Source organism: Talpa occidentalis, unplaced genomic scaffold (genome assembly GCF_014898055.3).
Source record: "Talpa occidentalis isolate TD23 unplaced genomic scaffold, MPIMG_talOcc4v2.1 talOcc4.10, whole genome shotgun sequence".
Lineage (NCBI taxonomy): Eukaryota > Metazoa > Chordata > Mammalia > Eulipotyphla > Talpidae > Talpa > Talpa occidentalis.
The window spans coordinates 10,802,234-10,816,104 of NW_023600993.1; the positions used below are offsets into that span (position 1 = coordinate 10,802,234).

Sequence of the window (13,871 nt, forward strand, 5' to 3'; positions counted from 1 at the left end):
TCTTGACAGATGAATATGTAGCATGTAAACGAATATATACACAGTATGGATATGTACATATGTCATTTTAAACACCACAAGGTCTGAAAGGAATTTTACCAAAATGCTAATAGCAGTTATCTCTGGATGGTAAAAACACAGGTGATTTGTTTTATTCCTTGCTTTTTTTTTTTCTTGTATGTCCCAATGTTACTTCAAAGATCATAAGCTGCTTTTAAACAATCAGAAGAGAATAAGACTCCTGCCTGCCAGGACTTCAGAGAAAATAATCTTCTAGTCACTGACTAGGAATCTGGTGTGTGTGGCTTATACTTAAGTCAAAAGTCAACATTTAGATTACAGCTGGCATTCAAATTTTTCTGATTGAATGGCAACATATTGATAAATCAGAGTCAGGAATACACTTCTGTTTGGTCTCTTTATCCTAACTGTCCTTGGCTACTTCAAGCTCTGTAAAGTGAGAGATACAGTATTTACAATGAAAGCTAAAATTAAACATAGTACCCATTAGCTAGAGGGGAAAATTAGCTCATAGTTGTATATACACACTATTAGTGTACATAAACTTTGAGGTTCCAACCAGTTTAATGCCTATATATAATTTCAACAGTTAATTAAAAGTGTACTAATTCTGTTTATTACTTATGTGTAATATTTTTAAGCCATAATGATCGAGTTTTTTTGATAAAAGGGGTACTCTTACATTTTATCAAAATTATTGCTGACAATAAAAGAATACAAAATTCAAAAGCCATTTAGATAGATGTCGTGAACATCCAGTATATGCAAGCTGACATTCACACGCATGATTTCATTATCTAAAAAATCAAGGCTAAAGCAACTACCTTGCAGAAGCAATATTGTGCGTCTGACAATATCATGTGTTCTGATCCCTAGAGCTTAACTACAAATGTACGTTAGCCTGAGAAACTAATTTTTTGTTATCATTCTTTGTTGGTACCACTATGCTCTGAACTAACTCCATTAATAGGTCTCTACGTAACCTCAGTATCTAAAGTTTTTAATATTGTCATCACTACTCCCTCAAAAAAGATTGAGAAATGCCAACTGTTAATTCTTTTAAAAGAACAAAAAAATGTAGACACACATATATTTACTCTAAGCCCATTTAAGAATCTTAAAGTCAAATTTTATTATTGTGGATTATTTTTACAAATAGATTAAAACTAATTTCTACATAAAAACTGAAAATTACTTTTTTACCCAGAAAAATTGCAAGTTTCCCATAAAAGACTAAATCGTTCAAGTTTAAAATTCAAAATTGTTCTCTCACCTCTATTATTGCCTTCATAACCAATCCAGCTCCCTTTATAATTGCCATGGAAGGATGCTTTAAAATGGGGAGGGGAGAAGAAAATTGGGAAATCACAGAATAAAACAATTTCATTCAATGAATTTAGCTGCTATCTTCAGAAAGATATACAATTTTATGCAAGGTATAAGCCATAAAATTATTAAAGATACATTTCAATGTCAGATTGAATTTGGTTAAGTATTTTAGGTATTCTTACAATGTATCTTTATATACTTAAACCAGAGTTAACATTAGTGGGAAACAGCTGCCACTTATTTGAATAATATATATTATACTTACGAATGATACATATCAAACAGCAGTGATTTAAAAATAACTTCTATTTTTAATACAAATTAATAACAACAAATACATAAATATCATGTACATAGTAAATACTATAGTACTGTAGAAAAAAACAAATGCTTCCCACTGTTTACAGATGGTCCTGCTAAAGCACATCTTATTATTTGGGCAAAGGAGTCAAAACAATGGTCACAAGGAATCAACAGCTCTACATGAAATACTAAGAAATCTGTGGGATGTCATGCACTAACTTGATAATGTTCTAGGCTATACTTACTTATCAGCATTTATCCAGAAGCACACGTACATCATTTGAAAGACAAACTGACCCCAAAAGCAGTTCTCTTAGTTATCTGATAAGAAAAACACAAGTTCTCACCTGAAAGAGTTTAAAGAGTGTTCTTCCATTGGAGGCTACCATCTCTAAGAGCATATCAAACTGCTGCCCTTCTGTTGTCTCACTGTATGGAGCACAGAGGGCAAAAGTAAGGAAGTCCAAGAGTGAACTAATGACCAGGGCTCCTGTCCCATGATCCTGAAACAAAGTAACATAGGCCTGACTTAGCACAGAGAGTTTCACTGAGAACCTAATAATTATGTGTCCTTTCGGCTATTCTCTATGTAACAAGCAAACATTCTTGTTTGGGGCTCTTTGTCTGATGACATTATGTGGCACCTGTTATAATATAATAAAATCACTGCTCAAATACCTTGCAGAAACAGAACTGAAAATCAGCCAAATTTCAAGAGAATAGCCAAAAATCCTCAAGCATATAACTAAATGTGCATTTGTATAAAAAGCAATCTTTAACAATACTTGCAGAACACTGGCAATATATACACGTACCTTCTAGATGTTATCAATTTGCCCATCTCCAAACTGTTACCAACGAACAACCAGCAAAATTCTGGCTCAATTTTTTAAGAGATTAGTTTATAATGAAAGTTTTTAAAGTAAGAGAAAAACAGCAAAAATCAGAAAATATCACTATAAAAATCTAGGGCTCTACAACTTATCCTCCCTAGACAAATAGATATAGTCCTAAAAAAGAGTATTTAATTACTCGCATCAAGCTGGGCCAATACTAACCAAAGTTGGGGTGAAAAAAAGTAATGTTGGACTTTCTGAACACCTTTTAATAACAATATGAATACATTTAATTATATCTTACCACATGGGAATTAAATTTCTCCAGTAAGTTTTCCAGAAACTTCTTTGAAGAGAGAAGAGAAGCTTTGTTTAGCTGTTCTTGTCTTAAGTCATAGTCATCATGCATGGGCTATTGATTAAAAACAGTGATAATTTGTGAGGCATCCCACATGCTGGCCCCACACAAAGTCATTCATAAAGAGTGTTCATGAACACTAACAGAATTAAAACCCCACCTTCCAAGTTTAAGGCAAAAAGGAAACTCGTGATAAGACAAGCAGGAAGAAGTGATTTCCTTGGGTGTGATGAGACTTCAGAGTTAATGTGCCCAGCAAAAAGGGATGCCAGTATGAGGATTAAGAATGAAGTTTAAATCCTAATTCTGCTAAGAATTGTTGACCTCTGTCAAGGTTATAGCACTTAAATTCTCAAAGTCTCATTTTCCTCAGTTGTAAAGTGGGAATGACAGTACTTTTCTTACAGTTACAAAGCTAAATGAGACAGTTCTTGTAAAATACATAGCCAAAATCTGATAAGAGGTTACAGGTGCGATTGCTTCACTGTTGTTATTGTATGTTCTAGTTATGTGTCAACTGTTAAAACAAGACAATAGGTCCAAAATGGGGTTGCTTATGTTAAGCCCCAAACCGAGACTCAATTACTGTTCTGGCTATTCCAGAAATGGAATCTTAAACCAGTAAATCAGGAATCGCTTGATCAGCACTGACTCGGTAATCTGCCAAACATCCCTGCCTTCTCCCCTAAAGGAAAGTGGCCTTGCTGTAACCACTCTGCCTTCTACTAGTGCAATATCCTTGTTCCCACTCCCTCTGCCTAGTTTAGAAGTCTTTCACTCTGGACAGCTCCTGGGAGCGCCTTTCTTTGCAATTCAAGAACCATTGAATAAAGCCAGTAAGATCTTTAAAATTTATACAGTTGAATTTTTTAACAGCATTAATTCTTTCAATGGAATTATTTAGAGCAGTAAAAATGGAATTTCTTGAATTTACTTTTGGGAATAAATGCGAAGTTGTAGCAAGTGGTTACTTAGGTTTATTCTGTATCACTAAGGCTGCCTAAAACACTTTGCACAGATGGTCCCTGACATATAAGTGGATTCATTTCCAATTTTTCAACTTTACAAATGGTGTGAACAGCAGTGGATATTCAGTAGAAACTGTACCTAGAATTCTGTATTTTGACCTTTTCCAAGGTAGCAGAAAAGATACTCTTTCATGATGTTGGGCAGCAGCACCTAGCAACAGCTCCAATTAAGTTGTGCAAGTCATTCAATCAACTACATGAGATACGTGGCACATTCGATGGGACAATAAAACTGTTCTGAGCACATGTAAGGCAAGGCTAAGGTATGACATCTGCAGGGAAGGTGTACTAAATGTATAAATAAATTTTTGACTTATCAGTATTTTCAGTTTACAATAGATTTATCAGGATGTAACCCCACCATAGGTCAAGGAAGATCTGTATAAGGAAAAAAGCCCCAAAACTATACACAAAACTGAGGCAAATCAGCAATGTCAAAATAACATTGAATACTGAATAACTGCCTCTCTCCCATATGTGCTGTCACCAAGTCAGATCTTAACCTCTCAAACAGCTTTCAATTGTGCCTTGCCTTTCTGAATTCTTATCACTGTCCTACCTCTCCATCTCATTTTTTACTTGGTCTACCTACACCTAATTTTACTTCTAATGTATTGTCCACATAGTACCCATGAGCTTTCTAAACTTTAAGCATAGCATGTTACTGCTCCCGTTAAAAAAAAAAATCTTCCAGTCGTTCCTTACTAATGGATATAAATCTGCTTCCTTTGTCTAATACAAAATGCTTTTATGACTGTCTTTGCATACACCTCTAGCTGTATCTCCTAATCCCACACACTCTCATTATCCAACCTTATTATCCAACTACATTTAATTAGTTGCTGCTTCCCAAATATGCATAGGTGTATGCTAACCCCACACCTAGGAAAGCCTCCCCAAAGGCAGGGGATCTTGAAGGCCTGTCCATCAAAGTTCAGATCAAGTAGAAGGCCTTCCAGAAAGTTTGGTCTAGAATTTTCTATCTTCTCACCACAAAACCAAAATGAAATGCTGTTTTAGGGATCCCATGGATCCCACTATTTTATATTATACACATAAGCCCACAAGACTATCAGCAATTTCATGAAGGAACTTTCATGAACATCTTTGTATTTCTAGTGTCTAGTACAGATCTTGGTTAATAGGATGTGCTAAACAAATGTTTAGTGCAATAAATAAATAGCTATGGGAGCAATTCAGAAAATAGAGAAAAACGAACTCCACTGGTACAATGTACATCTGGGTTTGTGGAAATGTAAACCATCTGTTCACTTAAGAAAGCCCAGTTTCCTTAAGAGCAAAGCCACTTACACACATGAGGGCACAGAGCATGTCGACAGCTGCGTGGATGACCCCATTGTTGCTTCTCTTGAGTGCTTTCACCACCTTCACACCGAGACGCTCCCGAAACCTGGCAGAACAAAGAACCACAAGCAGATAATAGGAACATCAGACCATTATTTATTACATTGTTTTAATAGAACATGATAAGTTACCTTAAGTTTCCATTGCATTATTACAGAAATTACATATTTTGAATCCCACCTCTGGAACATCAGTTTTATAACAGCTTTTTTCTTTCAGGGTAAAGATGTTTTTATTAAGTTAAATAAAGCTAACAGGAAAGAGTAATACCATGAGCATGTATGGGACCACACTCCAATTCAACTCCACTTGTCCTTTTTAATTTCTCATGAATAAAAATTGCCGTTATCACCATATAAAAGGTATAAGGTGTGGTCATATAAAGTGGTAAGTGGTTGATTATTTACTATTTTGAGTTGCTTAAATTCCCTAAAAAAGAGGTTTTAGAAGACAACTTACCTTGGAAGCTGAGTAAAGGCTAGAAAGCCAGCCTTGGAAGCAACAAGCCTCCTCACAGCCTGGAACTGACTCTCAAGTTCTGCATTTGAAGCAACAACTTCTCCCTCTTGGGACAATAATGCTGTTATTGCATTATTGATCAGCTTTTCTTTGTTTTCTGAGAAGAGACCCTAGGTAAAGAAAGAATATTTCAAAAAAGTTTCCACACCAAAAGTTAGTAGTAACAAAGTATGACACGATCTGTCTTACATCTTGTGTCACTGCATGCAGAACTCCACTGTATGAAATATTAGCATTGAACCTGAATACGGCATCTGCAAAATTGCCATCTGCAAGGAGATAAAAATGTTCAAAAAGATTTAGAGGTTTGTGTTCTAATTCTTAAAAGGACAGATGAAAACAAAACTACATTCAGGTCGATACTTACTTGGAGGTGTAGCGAGGAACCTGAGATGCAGGCTCTCTACTTCCTCATCAACAGGCATGCTGAGAAGGCCCCATCGCTGACCTTTATGGGTCGGTGTCATTTTCACACAAACATCTCTATTACCGGAGGCTCTTACTCCGTCCAGCAAACTAGCTAATAAGGAATCCCTAAGCAAGTTTGAAAATAAAAAGGTTTTAGGAATGATAAAAATTCACAAGGGGTTTGATTCAGAATACAGCACAGTCCTTTAGCAGGCACTCTCATTCCCTGGGGACAGGGGAAGCACGCAAGAAGAGGGAATTTCAGAGAGAGCCTAGTTTTCTATACTCACTCTTCACTTTGCTGCCATATGACCTTGTACAAGTTACCTAGGTACTAGAGCTTTAACATTTTTCTGGGTTTTTAAATTTTAAGATTATTTTAACAGTTTTATAGAGATTGAGGTATAACTTACAATCACAAAATTCACCCATTGAAAGTACATAGTGTTATAATTTTTTAGTAAATTGATAGAACTGTGCAATCATCACCACAATACATATACTTCTATCACCCCAAAGACTTTCTTTGTAGCTATTTGGAAAAAAATTCCCCAGCCCCAGGCAATGCTTATATTCTTTCACTCACTATAGTTTTGCTTTTCCAAGAAACTTCATCAAAAGAGTGAAAAAACAAGCCACAGACTAGGAGAAAATATCTACAAAAGACATCTGACAAAGAAGTGTCATCCAAAATATATAAAGAATTCTTAAGATTCAACAATAAGAAAAACCCATTTACAAAACGATTCAAAGTCCTTAACAGACATCTCACCAAATCAGACATATAGATGGCAAATAAGCACATAAAAAGATAGTACACTTCACAGATCATCAAGGAAATACAAACAAAAAAAGTTACCACTACAATAGAGCATTACTATTAGAACGAGCAAAATCTGGGAAACTGACACTACCAAATGCTGGTGAGGATGTGGAGCAACAAGAACTCTCGGTATTTATTGGAACAAATGCGAAATGGTACATTTGCTTTTGGAAGACAGTTTGGTGGTTTCTTACAAAATGAAACATCCTCTTAACATATGTCAATAATCACACTCCTTAGTATTTACCTGAAGGACTTGAGTCTATGTTCACATAAAGCCAACACACAGCAATTTTGTGGCTTTATTCATAAAGCTCAAACTTGGAAGCAACCAGCATGTCCTTCGGCAGGCAAATGGATAAGATCCAGACAATGGAATATACTAAATGATAAACATAAATGAGCTCTCTAAGTCCTGGGGATGTAACATATAGCGTGATGATTATCGTTAATAACACTGTATTCCACATTTTAAAATTTCTAAGAGAGAGGGTCTTAGATTTCTCATCATAAGAAAAACACTTTTGGTAACTATGTAAGGTAATAGGTGTTAGAATTATTGTGATAATTTTGCAATGTGCACAAACATTGGATTGTTATGTTGTACACCTAATATATTATGTGTCAATTATAACTCAAAGAAAAGATCTGTCAAGCCAAGAAAGAACTGGAGGAAACACAATTAGTTTGAAAAGTAAGATTCCAATTATCTATCGCGTGGAAAAGGCAAAACCTTGGAGACAGTAAAAAAATCAGTGGTTCCCAAGGTCTGGGAATGGGGGGGCGGGGGGGGTTAGAACAGAGGATTTCTAGGGCAGTGAAACTATGATATTATAATGATGAGTACATGTCATTATACATTTGTCTCAAGTGGGGTTTGGTTGATAACATGTCAATGCAGGCTCATCAATTCTAACAAACATACCATTCTTGTGGGGGATGCTGAGAATGGAAAAAGCTATGCATGTGGGGGGTTCTTTATGTATTCTAGATACAAGTCCCTTATCAGTTACATGTTTTCCAAATATTTTCTCCTTCTCTGTAGCTTGTCTTTCTCTTAACGTTTTAGATTTTCACAAAGTCCAATAAATCATTTTTTTTAAATGACTGTACCTTTGGTATTAGATCTAAAAAACCTTTTTTCTAATCCAAAGTTCCAAAGAAATGGCTTTATTTTCTGCAAGCAAGCTTTACTGGAAATAAAGGTACCTTCTCCTAGGGCTACCAACAGAATTAAACAATAAAGCACATAAGAAACTAAGTGTCAAGATTCTTCCTCAGATTAGAACATCTGCACTGTTTTTTTTTTTTTAGAAGGTCTCTTCCTCAAATTCATAACAGGAAAAACAAAACCTTTTGCCCGAGATGCCATTTTTTGTTGACTTTAGGATCAAAAGCTTTCTAAGATAAGAAAGTTACTGGTCATATTTACGAGGTAAGGTTATAATGTAGACAGTGGCAAATGTACCAGATTGTCTTCACTAACTTTTAAGAACAGATTCCAGTCTCAATCTATATAAAACAGCATAAAAGGACTATCTGGAATGTAAGAACTGCCAAACCCAGGACAATGATTTAGTATTTGAAGAATGATCTGACTATATAGTTAAATAGCATTGTGTTTACCTTACAGCGGGAAGTCTGCGAGCCATAGCTCCTCACTGAGGTAACAGCCAAGTCACAGTAATGATAATATGCAAGCACATTCTACTGGAAAATCAGTAACTAGCTTATGATACTAACTTATAAAAATCTAAATTCATTTTTATTTATAGTAAATAGCTTTCTGCTGTTACCCAAACAGTGTAATAATGAAAAGTGAAAGGCAAAATATTTTTGAATATTTTGAAATCAAAATATTTTTGAAGTTACAAAAGTATGCTCTATTTTCATCATTTCATTTAAAAATCAAATTACCATTTATATTCTTAGGAATTTGAAAACTGAATGAAGGTCACTTTAAATAACAAAACAATATTGTCATATCCTAGGTTACATAATTACAAAGTTCTAGCTTATAAATCTTTGTTTTTCATCTTCCTCGGATTATTTTGGCTTTGCAATTACTAGGATCTCAACAACTTTTTTATGTATTAAAAAAAAAATACCTCTCCGTTGAAGAATATTTACGTATTTGCCCTTTTATAAATTCAATGGTAAAAACTTGAGGATTTTCTGAGTCACAAACCAATGCAAATACCTGAAGAAAACAGAAAAACAAGTTCAACAAGAGTTTAGTTTTACATATTTCATTAGAAAAACTACACATCATCATACAGCTTGTAAACAGCTTACTTCTTTATTTTTATATTTTATTTATTTATTTATTTATTTATTTATTTTATTTGTTTGGTTTTGTTTATACATGCACTGGGTACAGTCAGAAGCGCAGGAGGGTGAGAGAATTCACCAGAGCCAGAGTGGGGAGCAGAGCAGGCAGAAGGACTGAAGTACACTGCTGAGGGGAGCAGCGGGCGGCAGGAGAGGTCTGCGCACCATGTGGGACCCTCCTCTGGTGGCCGGGGAGCAGCCGGGGATCGAAGCAGCGCCGCAGAGGCCGCGGGCAGCTTCGCAACCCAGCGCTCAACCGCTGCGCCACCGGGGAGGCCCCTATTTTTATATTTTAAAAGGACATATTTATTAGGAAAAGGAGAAAGAAAAAGAGAAGCACCTGCATAATTACTGAGGGCAGGAGAGCAGCTACAAAGGCAGTATTTTAAATAGTAACTTGTTCATAGTATCAGAATTTAAAAGCTGTTCAAGGGGCCTCCCCGGTGGCGCGTCAGCCCGCAGCCTCTGCAGAGCCGGTTTGATCCCGGCTGCTCCCCAGAGGAGGGTCCCACATGGCGCTCAGACCTCTCCTGCTGCCTGCTGCTCTCCTCAGCAGTGTGCTTCGGTCCTTCTGCCTGCTCTGCTCCCTGCTCTGGCTCTGGTGAATTCTCTCACCCTCCTGCCCTTCTGACTGTACCCAGTGCTTGTATAAATAAATAAATCTTTAAAAAAATTAAAAAATTAAAAAAAAAAAAATAAAAGCTGTTCAAAAGTCTCATTTAGATTTTCATATAATTATTACATAAAATGTTACACTCACAGTATACTTGGAAAGTAAGTGCTGCAATATTCTTTGTTCTAAGAGCAACAAATATAACATTGTAAAGAAATAAATACATTCTTCCTGTTTCCCATTCTTTAGGCAAAAAAAAAAAAGTAAAATAGAAAAATATAGTCAGCCCTCTGTATCCTTGGATTCCACAAGTGCAGATTCAACCAACTACACATGGAAAATACACACAACAGTTATAACACTGCAAAGAATTAAATAGATTCTTCCTGTTTCCCAGTCTTTGGGCAAAAAAAAAAAGTGAAATAGAATAATTTAGTCAGCCCTCTGTATCCTTGGATATCACAAGTGCAGATTCAACCAGCTACGCATGGAAAATACACACAACGGTTAGGCCTACAATGGTATGCCTCTGCAGTGAACATGCACAGACTTATTTCTTGTCATTGTATCTTAAAGAAAACAGCATAACAACTATTTATATAGCACCCACATTGTATTAGGTACTATAAGTAACAGAGCTGATTTAAAGCATATGGGAAATGTGTAACAGTTATATGCAAATGCCATGACATTTTATATATAGGACCCATGCATCCACAAATTTGGGTGACCTCATGGGTTCTGGAACTCATCCTGAGAACTGATCCCCCATGGATACCAGATTGAGCAACAGGAAGAAATCTCATTTAGGTTAATACTATTGAAACTTACTTCTCCTAAAGGCTTCAATGTTGCAATATTGTAAGTTGCTGGATCACGTTCTACCAAACACGTTTCTGTAAGTGCTAGAACTCTTTTTACAGGTTCCTTCAAAAGAATAAAATTGAGACATATTAAGAAGCTATTAAAGAAAAATGTCAAAATTAAACCAACAAATTTTTACTTTTTATATACAGGTCTTACCGAGTGTCTGGGTGATATTTTTTGGACTATAAACTCTGCTAAAGAGGTGATGGATTCATCAGTGCTGTATTTTCCAAAGCGAAGATTCAAATATTGCTCAAATTCTAATGGTTCTTTTCTTATCCGCAATGAAATACCTATGTAGTTGCCAGCATGATCTATTGCACTTTTGATAATTTCTTCTCTTTGCTCTGATGCAAATAAATGCTGCACAAATTTTGAAAGTTAAAAAATCAGGATTGAAACAACTAAAATGTGACCATAATGAATCAGTTCTTTAGACAAAAAAACTGAAGTAGCAATTCTAGAGAAAAAAGGTAGATCTTATCAGATGTAAATAAGTAATGCTATAGTTAAAACATTAATTAAAATCACAAAGTAAGGGAGTGATATGGTAGCATACTCCATCCCCAGGAAATATAGGAAGAAAGTCTGATCAGGGATAAGTGGGTGTCTCCTTGAGGTGATGTCTATAAGGCCCATGTGGCAATCAATCAATCAATCAATCAATAAAATCACAAAGTCTGGGATGTACAGCCATGCAAATAATTCACTGAAAGGAAATTATCACATAACCTCTGAATCTGATTCTCATCACCATGTGGAAGCAGTACCCCAAGGCTCCTATAAGGGGACCCAGGGGCCTTAGCCAAGTCTAGTGAGGGTGGGGGTAACTATGGGCAGGATTCCAATTTCAACTAAAATAGCTTTGATTTAATCTGTTTAAGGAAATGGACTTCCTTGCAGATTACCTAGAATATTTAAATGTGTACAAGTCATGGAGTTATCAATGTTAAGAAGCAACCTCTAGCGGTGTATTTATAAAGTAAGGATAAGGTACTGCTACTTGTATTTGGTACCTGGAGGCAAAAAAAGCTAAATGCCCTACAAAAGGTCTGGAGGCAAGTCCTCCATAGGGAAGCAGTGTCCTGTCCTGAATGCCAATGGTGCCCCAGCTGAGAAACACTGAATTGAGACATGTTTAAGAGCCTGATTTTATTCACAGCAGCTTATCTGTCACTATGGATGCAGAAGGTACCAGATGGTTTGCTGAATGACTCTGTCATGGTATCACATTTTAGTGAATTAATCCACTGTAGAGCATGTCTTTTAAAAGGCAGAAAGCATGCTTAGAAAGTAGATGATTCAGGGGCCTCCCTGGTGGCGCAGCGGTTGAGCGCTGGGTTGCGAAGCTGCCAGCAGCCTCTGCAGCGCCGGTTCGATCCCCGGCTGCTCCCCGGCCACTGGAAGAGGGTCCCACATGGCGCGCAGACCTCTCCTGCCGCCCGCTGCTCCCCTCAGCAGTGTACTTCGGTCCTTCTGCCTGCTCTGCTCCCTGCTCTGGCTCTGGTGAATTCTCTCACCCTCTCACCCTCCCGCACTTCTGACTGTACCCAGTGCTTGTATAAATAAATAAATAAATAAATCTTAAAAAAAAAAAGAAAAAGAAAAAGAAAGTAGATGATTCAAGTTAAAACTGCTTGATATCATCAAACAGTAAAAATGTTGGAAACTGAGGAGTCTCAAATAATTCTCTTCCTTGATATCTACCTTAAGCACTACATGGCTTCATGAAATTACTGTGATACAGTTATCCTGTTAAGGTCTGCAAGGCCATAGTCCTGTAATTAAATATGTTTTTTCACCAAGAGGTTAATCACTACAATTTCCCATTGACCAGGAAAGAAACAAGTCTTTGGATAGCACTAAGACAGCAGGCTGCAGTCTGCTTTAAGATAGGAGACAGAAGGCCTCCCTGGTGGCGCAAGGGGTTAAGATGCAACCGGTGAAGCGCACCATAGTCACTGCAGCACGAGTTCGATCCCCAGCCAGGGAGCAACCCACATGGTACAGCAGACCTCTCCTGACTCACCTGCCGCTCCCCTCAGCAGTGTATTTCAGTCGATCTGCCTGTTCTGTTCCCCACTCTGTCTCTGGTGAATCCTCTCACCACCCACAACTCTGGCCTGTACCCCAGTTCTTGTATGTGTGAATAAATAAATCTTAAAAAAAAAAAAAAAAAAAAAGATAGGAGACAGAACTAATTTTCCCTTTGGGTCTAGCCTCAGGTAACAAAAAGTCTCCATATGTATTCCTAGGTGAGGGACACTAGGATGGTGCCTATCGACTGGGTAAAGAGTGAGACCTAGAGTGGAAAAAGGCTTTCACCTCTAAAGAGCTAAAAGATTTTGTTAACCACATTGTTCAGTCTTCCATCATTCCCTCATTACCCTCTGCTGTGTATCTAAAAAATTGCTCTGGCTCTGGCTTTATTACCCAGAGCTTATTTATCTACAAAACACTAAAACTTGAAGTAGAATTCCCAGGTCACTAAGGTTGCCAGAGAAATTAAGATTCTCAAGAGAAATGATTCTTGAAAATTTAATTGAGCTGCTCTATTGCTCATCTTTGAGACATGGGGACTAATTCAGGACTATGGAAAAAAAAATTGGTGGTCATCATCTATACTCATCCTCTATACCTAATTAACAAGCAGGGTCGGGCCTCCCCTGGTGGCGCAGCAGTTGAGCGCTGGGTTGCGAGGCTGCCCACAACCTCTGCAGCTCCAGTTTGATCCCCGGCCACAGGCCAGGGTCCCACCAAAAAAAAAAAAAAAAATACAAGCCGGGTCCAGCATACCTACGTTGCTTCTGCTGCACCCCACAATTTACATATAACTCAGAATTTCCAAGACAAAAACAGTTTGTTTAATTCCAAATTAGAGAACTCAATGATTACTCAGATTTCAGATTACAACAGCAGGCAAGGGAAAGCAGTGTATAAAATGTATGCTATTTTAAATTACTTTTTTCACAGAAAGCTTAAAAACTGTCAGGTGAGACATTTATACTAACAAAAATAACAAATGTTAACTACCACTCATTGAACACTACTAAACCATGCACTGTGCTGA

At 37.0% G+C, this 13,871-nt stretch overlaps 1 protein-coding gene across 5 annotated transcripts in view; it reads right to left on the reverse strand.

Annotated features, from left to right (window-relative positions):
• Positions 1–13,871, reverse strand: part of DNAJC13 (DnaJ heat shock protein family (Hsp40) member C13) — a 100,444-nt gene that overhangs the window by 61,977 nt on the left and 24,596 nt on the right. For all 5 annotated transcript variants that reach the window (XM_037524375.2, XM_054688869.1, XM_054688920.1 and 2 more), the window contains exons 7-16: positions 10,958–11,164; positions 10,766–10,861; positions 9,099–9,190; positions 6,127–6,293; positions 5,949–6,028; positions 5,700–5,869; positions 5,187–5,286; positions 2,794–2,901; positions 2,001–2,156; positions 1,295–1,351 (exon numbers count right to left, since the gene is read on the reverse strand). In XM_037524375.2, the coding sequence (XP_037380272.1) occupies positions 1,295–1,351; positions 2,001–2,156; positions 2,794–2,901; positions 5,187–5,286; positions 5,700–5,869; positions 5,949–6,028; positions 6,127–6,293; positions 9,099–9,190; positions 10,766–10,861; positions 10,958–11,164 (1,233 nt within the window). The remainder of the gene's footprint in view (positions 1–1,294; positions 1,352–2,000; positions 2,157–2,793; positions 2,902–5,186; positions 5,287–5,699; positions 5,870–5,948; positions 6,029–6,126; positions 6,294–9,098; positions 9,191–10,765; positions 10,862–10,957; positions 11,165–13,871) is intronic.